Here is a 7,579-nt window from a genome sequence, read left to right as displayed (position 1 = left end):
GGAGGGAGTACCCCTGCGAGGGAGGGAGGGAGGGAGAGGGAAGGGTGTTTGAGTGATAATGAAGAACGAGGGGTGTGGAGGAGAGGTACATCTTATCACTACTTTAAGAGCTCTGCCACCTTCAGCCAACATCCCAGGTGAATGGACAAACCCAGCTGCTCCCTCTCTTCTCTGGACAAACCCACTCCTCTCTCCATCCCAGGTGAATGGACAAACAGGTGAATGGACAAACACAGCTGCTCCCTCTCTTCTCTACTCCTCTCTCCATCCAGGTGAATGGACAAACACAGCCTGAAAAATAGCAAGCAGGCAAAGAGAGAGAGACGAATGAAACACATGGCAACAATACAGGAGGTTAATAATCAGACTGGGGAGATAGCAGCTTGTTTCCAGGAGTGAGTCGTCTGAACACCACGGAGAGAACAGACCAGCAATCATCTCTTCCTGCCTGTGTGTGTGTGTGTGTGTGTGTGTGTGTGTGTGTGTGTGTGTGTGTGTGTGTGTGTGTGTGTGGGTGTGGGTGGGTGGGTGTGTGTATGGGTGGGTGTGTGTATGGGTGTTTGTGTATCTGTCCAGACAGAGTGCAGTGGAATAGCAGGAGTTGGTTTTCGGGGAAGACAGCGCGACTGATCCATTGCAACAGAGATTCTCTGACAACCGAAAGAGCAGCAACTTCAAGGAGCGTAACACATTGTGAATAAATTGAGAGTTTGCATCTGAGGGAACGAGAGGATTGAAGACAGAGACTTAGAAAGTCAAGGAGGGAGAGAGAAAGACTTTCGTTGTTCTTCTCTGCTCCACTTACCCTGACCCTTCTCCCTCTTCCTCACTCCCCCTCCCCCCCTGTCCTCGTCTCACCTGAGATGGACCGGCTGCTGGCCCTGGTCTACCTGGTCTACCTGGTGTACCTGTCGACTGCAGTGATTGGCTCAGAGAAGAAGAAGCACCGGGTGCAGCATGGACCCTGCAGTTACACCTTCATTCTCCCGAGGTGGAACACTGCCAGCCCCTCAAAGACTTCCAGGTCACCAACTCCCTCCAGAGGGACTCCCCACCACCGCCATCCCCAGACCCAGGATCGAGTCACCCTGAGCAGGACAAAGCCCAGCCCGCTAGGTCCTCATGGCAGGAGAGGAAGATGGAGAGACTGGAGAGCTCCACAGAGAATAATACACAATGGTTGCAGAAGGTAACACATCTCCCTCTTGTCTTTCTGTTCTCCCTCAGGGTTCACTAAACCAGAGGTAGTCACTAAAGAGAGTGTGTGTGTGTGTGTATGTGTGAGAGATGGTGAGTGTGTGTGTGTATGTGTGTGTGTGTGTGTGTGTGTGTGAGAGAGAGAGAGAGGGAGAGTGTGTTGGTGACTGAGAGAGAGGGAGAGTGTGTTGGTGACAGAGAGAGGGAGAGTGTTGGTGACAGAGAGATGGAGAGTGTGTTGGTGACAGAGAGATGGAGAGTGTGTTGGTGACAGAGAGATGGAGAGTGTGTTGGTGACAGAGAGAGGGAGTGTGTTGGTGACAGAGCGAGGGAGAGTGTGTTGATGACAGAGAGAGGGAGAGTGTGTTGGTGACAGAGAGAGGGAGTGTGTTGGTGACAGAGAGAGGGGGAGTGTTGGTGACAGAGAGAGGGAGTGTGTTGGTGACAGAGAGAGGGAGAGTGTGTTGGTGACAGAGAAAGGGAGAGTGTGTTGGTGAGAGAGAGAGGGGAGTGTGTTGGTGACAGAGAGAAAGGAGAGTGTGTTGGTGAGAGAGAGAGGGAGAGTGTTGGTGACAGAGAGGAGAGAGTGTGTTGGTGACAGACAGAGATGGAGTGTGTTGGTGACAGAGCGAGGGAGAGTGTGTTGGTGAGAGAGAGAGAGGGAGAGTGTGTTGGTGACAGACAGAGATGGAGTGTGTTGGTGACAGACGAGGGAGAGTGTGTTGGTGACAGAGAGAGAGGGAGAGTGTTGGTGACAGAGAGAGGGAGAGTGTGTTGGTGACAGAGAGAGGGAGTGTGTTGGTGACAGAGAGAGGGGGAGTGTTGGTGACAGAGAGAGGGAGAGTGTGTTGGTGACAGAGAGAGGGAGAGTGTGTTGGTGACAGAGAGAGGGAGAGTGTGTTGGTGACAGAGAGAGGGAGAGTGTGTTGGTGAGAGAGAGAGGGAGAGTGTGTTGGTGAGAGAGAGAGGGAGAGTGTGTTGGTGAGAGAGAGAGGGAGAGTGTGTTGGTGAGAGAGAGAGGGAGAGTGTGTTGGTGACAGAGAGAGGGAGAGTGTTGGTGACAGAGAGAGGGAGAGTGTGTTGGTGACAGAGAGAGGGAGAGTGTGTTGGTGACAGAGAGAGGGAGAGTGTGTTGGTGACAGAGGGAGAGTGTGTTGGTGACAGAGAGAGGGAGAGTGTTGGTGACAGAGAGATGGAGAGTGTGTTGGTGACAGAGGGAGAGTGTGTTGGTGACAGAGAGAGGGAGAGTGTGTTGGTGACAGAGAGAGAGGGAGAGTGTGTTGGTGACAGAGAGAGGGAGAGTGTGTTGGTGACAGAGAGAGGGAGAGTGTGTTGGTGACAGAGAGAGGGAGAGTGTGTTGGTGACATGGCTGGAAATGCGTGACTAATGTTCTGTGGTTTAACAGGCCTATTAAATGACTGATATCCTGTGGTGAAGCACTGGACCATACCCACTACCCTCTGTAGTGCCTTGCGGTTGGAGGCTGAGCATGGGCCTTTACCAGGCAGTGATGCAACCAGACAGGATGCTCTCGATGGTGTAGCTGTCGAAACGTTTGAGGATCTGAGGACCCATGCCAAATCTTTTCAGTCTCCTGAAGGGGAAATAGGTTTTGTCATGCCCTCTTCACGACTGTCATGAACATGGACCATGTTAATTTGTTGGTGATGTGGACACCAAGAACTTGAAGCTCTCAACCTGCTCCACAACAGCCCGGTCAATGAGAATGGGGGCTCGGTCCTCCTTTTCCTGTAGTCCACAATCAACTCCTTTGTCTTGATCACGTTGAGGGGGAGGTTGTTGTCCTGGTACCACACGGCCAGGTCTCCGACCTCCTCCCTATAGGCGGTCTCATCGTTGTCGATGATCAGGCCTACCACTGTTGTGTCATCAGCAGTACAGGAGGGGGCTGAGCACGCACCCCTGAGGGGCCCCTGTGTTGAGGACCAGTGTGGCGGATGTGTTGTTACCTACCCTTACCACCTAGGGGCGGCCCGTCAGGAAGTCCAGGATCCAGTTGCAGAGGGAGGTGTTTAGTCCCAGGATCCTTAGCTTAGTGATGAGCTTTGAAGGCAATATGGTGTTGAACGCTGAGCTGTAGTCAATGAATAACATTCTCACATAGGTGTTCCTTTTGTCCAGGTGAGAAAGGGCAGTGTGGAGTGCAATAGAGATTGCATCATCTGTGGATCTGTTGGGGCGGTATGCAAATTGGAGTGGGTCTAGGGTTTCTGGGATGATGGTGTTGATGTGTATTTTTCTCTCTCCTGACCGTATTCCTGGTATGCCCTGTATATCTCTCTCTCCTGACCGTATTCCTGGTATTCCCTGTATATCTCTCTCTCCTGACCATATTCCTGGTATTCCCTGTATATCTCTCTCTCCTGTCCTTATTCCTGGTATTCCCTGTATATCTCTCTCTCCTGACCATGTTCCTGGTATTCCCTGTATATCTCTCTCTCCTGACCGTATTCCTGGTATTCCCTGTATTCCAGCTGGAGAGGTCCATCCAGGAGAACCTGCGTTCTGGGATGGAGGAGATGAAGACAAACGCTGTTCACACCCAGACGGCGGCCATGTTGGAGATCGGGACTAAACTCTTCAGCCAATCAGCCGAGCAGACCCGCAAATTGATAGATGTGGAGACCCAGGTAAGCCAATCGGTGGACCTGTTGTGAAGACTACCTCCACTTTCTTGCCATGGTCCCTTACTCGTCTATGTCTATATCAAGATATATGATGACAACTGGCTTGCTGATCATTTAGAGGTCGAACAATCCTGGTCTGAAAGAGGCTTTTGGTTCAGCCCTACAACAAAAGACATGATTCAACTTTCAATGTTTTGATTAGTTGCTAAGTTGTCCCAGGTGTGATTCATTGATTAGGCCAGTTGTCCCAGGTGTGATTCATTGATTAGGCCAGTTGTCCCAGGTGTGATTCATTGATTAGGCCAGTTGTCCCAGGTGTGATTCATTGATTAGGCCAGTTGTCCCAGGTGTGATTCATTGATTAGGCCAGTTGTCCCAGGTGTGATTCATTGATTAGGCCAGTTGTCCCAGGTGTGATTCATTGATTAGGCCAGTTGTCCCAGGTGTGATTCATTGATTAGGCCAGTTGTCCCAGGTGTGATTCATTGATTAGGCCAGTTGTCCCAGGTGTGATTCATTGATTAGGCCAGTTGTCCCAGGTGTGATTCATTGATTAGGCCAGTTGTCCCAGGTGTGATTCATTGATTAGGCCAGTTGTCCCAGGTGTGATTCATTGATTAGGCCAGTTGTCCCAGGTGTGATTCATTGATTAGGCCAGTTGTCCCAGGTGTGATTCATTGATTAGGCCATTTGTCCCAGGTGTGATTCATTGATTAGGCCAGTTGTCCCAGGTGTGATTCATTGATTAGGCCAGTTGTCCCAGGTGTGATTCATTGATTAGGCCAGTTGTCCCAGGTGTGATTCATTGATTAGGCCAGTTGTCCCAAGTGTGATTCATTGATTAGGCCAGTTGTCCCAGGTGTGATTCATTGATTAGGCCAGTTGTCCCAGGTGTGATTCATTGATTAGGCCAGTTGTCCCAGGTGTGATTCATTGATTAGGCCAGTTGTCCCAGGTGTGATTCATTGATTAGGCCAGTTGTCCCAGGTGTGATTCATTGATTAGGCTAGTTGTCATTAGTTAAGACCAAAAACACTCCACACCCTGTGGCACTCCAGGCTGTGGCACTCCAGGCTGGTGACCCAGGGTTGACCTCTGAGATCTGTTGTCCCTCAGCGTGAACACTTTGATTGACATGCTGAGTTGACGGACAATCAGCCAGTTAAAACATTAAACATGGAGCCACAACACAGATGGTCTTTAGTTGTACCGTAGAGCTGTAGGACAGTGCAACCTGTACAAATATTATGACTGGTTGGTTATCAGTCTAGCTGTAAAAATAAAGATACAAATGTAGCTGTCAACCTTGATTAAATATAAATCTGTGAAATGGTTTAACAGGCCCCTCCATGTTTATCTACCTGTGTCTGGTGTATAGCTCTGAGAAAGTACACAGTCGTCTCTATATCAGCTCGTCATTTAATCTGCACTGTCCAATTTACAGTAGCTATTATATATGAAAGAATAGCATTGCTATTGTTTGAGGAGAATGCACAAATGTGAACATGAAAAGGTATTAATAAACAAATTAGGCACATTTGAGCAGTATTGATACAACATTTTGAGCAGTAATACAATGGTTCATTGGATCAGTCTAAAACTTTGCACATACACTGCTGCCATCTAGTGGCCAAATTATACATTTGCTGGGCTGGAATAATGTACGATGGCCTTTCTCTTGCATTTCAAAGATGATGGTAGAAAAAAATACAAAATAAAGTTTTTTTTCCCTTTGTATTATCTTTTATCAGATCTATTGTGTTATATTCTCCTACATTCCTTTACATTTCCACAAACTTCAAAGTGTTTCCTTTCAAATGGTACCAAGAAAATGCATATCTTTGCTTCAGGGACAGAGCTACAGGCAGTTAGATTTGGGTATGTCACTTCGTGCGAGAATTGAAAAAAACAGGTCCAATCCTGAAGAAGTTTTTAACAAGAATTTAAGCAGGTAACTGTCAGGTAACTGAATAACCCTCCCTCCCCAGGTGCTGAACCAGACCAGTAGAATGGAGATTCAGCTGTTAGAGTATTCTCTGTTCACTAACCGTCTAGAGAAACACGTCCTCCAGCAGAATCAGGAGATCTCACGACTCAACGATAAAAGCAGGTACAGCAGCTCTATCCACCACGCCCTCAGGGCCCTATCCACCACGCCCTCAGAGGGCCCTATCCACCACACCCTCAGAGGGCCCTATCCACCACACCCTCAGAATGCCCTATCCACCACACCCTCAGAGGGCCCTATCCAAATTGCCCTCAGAAGGCCCTATCCACCACGCCCTCAGAATGCCCTATCCACCACGCCCTCAGAGGGCCCTATCCACCACACCCTCAGAGGGCCCTATCCACCACACCCTCAGAGGGCCCTATCCACCACACCCTATCCAATGAGCCCTCAGAGGGCCCTATCCACCACACCCTCAGAGGGCCCTATCCACCACACCCTCAGACGGCCCTATCCACCACACCCTATCCAATGAGCCCTCAGACGGCCCTATCCACCATGCCCTCAGAGGGCCCTATCCCACCACGCCCTCAGAGGGCCCTATCCACCAAGCCCTAAGAAGGCCCTATCCACCATGCCCTCAGAGGGCCCTATCCACCACACCCTCAGAGGGCCCTATCCACCACACCCTCAGAGGGCCCTATCCCACCACACCCTCAGAGGGCCCTATCCACCACACCCTCAGAGGGCCCTATCCACCACTCCCTCAGAGGGCCCTATCCATCACTCCCTCAGAGGGCCCTATCCATCACTCCCTCAGAGGGCCCTATCCACCACACCCTCAGAGGGCCCTATCCACCACACCCTCAGAGGGCCCTATCCACCACACCCTCAGAGGGCCCTATCCACCACACCCTCAGAGGGCCCTATCCACCACTCCCTCAGAGGGCCCTATCCACCACACCCTCAGAGGGCCCTATCCACCACACCCTCAGAGGGCCCTATCCACCACACCCTCAGAGTGGATAATACACACAAGAACGTCATGGGTACCCCAGCTGCTGCTGGACAGGTGTTTCTGTGGTGTTTCTGTGGTGTGTGTGTGGTGTGTGTGTGTGGTGTGTGTGTGTGTGTGTGTGTGTAGACGGTGTTATGGATGGACTGGTTACGTTATGCTGCGTTCCAAACTTTCTATCCATGAGTCACACACACACACACACACACACACACACACACACACACACACACACACACACACACACACACACACACACACACACACACACACAGAGGGTGGTGCGGACAGCTCAGTAGATCACAGGCTGTTTCCTTGGCATTTGCTGAATAGAACGCTCCTTCTTCTTCTCTCTCTTGTCCCCCTCTGCAGTCATTTATTCATATATATAGGAGGTACAGGAGTCTGCATAATGTTAATTCCTGAGACATGCATTTAACACAATTGGTTCCTTTGAGTCAACCAATCCAGTGCTGCTTTATTGTGCTGACAGGTCACCTGACCCCACTAGGGGTCAACCCCACTGGGGGTCAACAGTTGCTGTCCCACTCCTCTAATCTCTATCTGCCACCTCCCTTTCTTATGGCTAGGTCACTCTTAGGAAGAAGAAAACAATGGTTCATCAAGGGTTCTTTGACTGTAGGATGGTTCCTCTTAGAATAGAGAGACTACCATCCTCTCTCTCTCTCTCTCTCTCTCTCTCTCTCTTTTTCTCTCTTTCTCTCTCTCTATCTTTCAATTCAATTCAATTCAAGGGCTTTATTGGCATG

General features: G+C 50.0%; 1 protein-coding gene across 1 annotated transcript in view; it reads left to right on the top strand.

Moving 5' to 3' along the window:
* The first annotated feature begins 616 nt into the window (after positions 1-616).
* The window catches only part of angpt2b (angiopoietin 2b), a 71,540-nt gene continuing 64,577 nt past the window's right edge, over positions 617-7,579 (top strand). Inside the window, 4 exon segments of the mRNA XM_042310464.1 lie at positions 617-981; positions 984-1,189; positions 3,694-3,849; positions 5,835-5,956. Of these exon segments, the coding sequence (XP_042166398.1) occupies positions 864-981; positions 984-1,189; positions 3,694-3,849; positions 5,835-5,956 (602 nt within the window). The 5' untranslated portion in view covers positions 617-863.

This window comes from Oncorhynchus tshawytscha, linkage group LG31 (assembly GCF_018296145.1).
Source record: "Oncorhynchus tshawytscha isolate Ot180627B linkage group LG31, Otsh_v2.0, whole genome shotgun sequence".
Lineage (NCBI taxonomy): Eukaryota > Metazoa > Chordata > Actinopteri > Salmoniformes > Salmonidae > Oncorhynchus > Oncorhynchus tshawytscha.
Note: the sequence above shows the minus strand (reverse complement) of the source record. Positions and strands in the feature narration are given on the sequence as shown.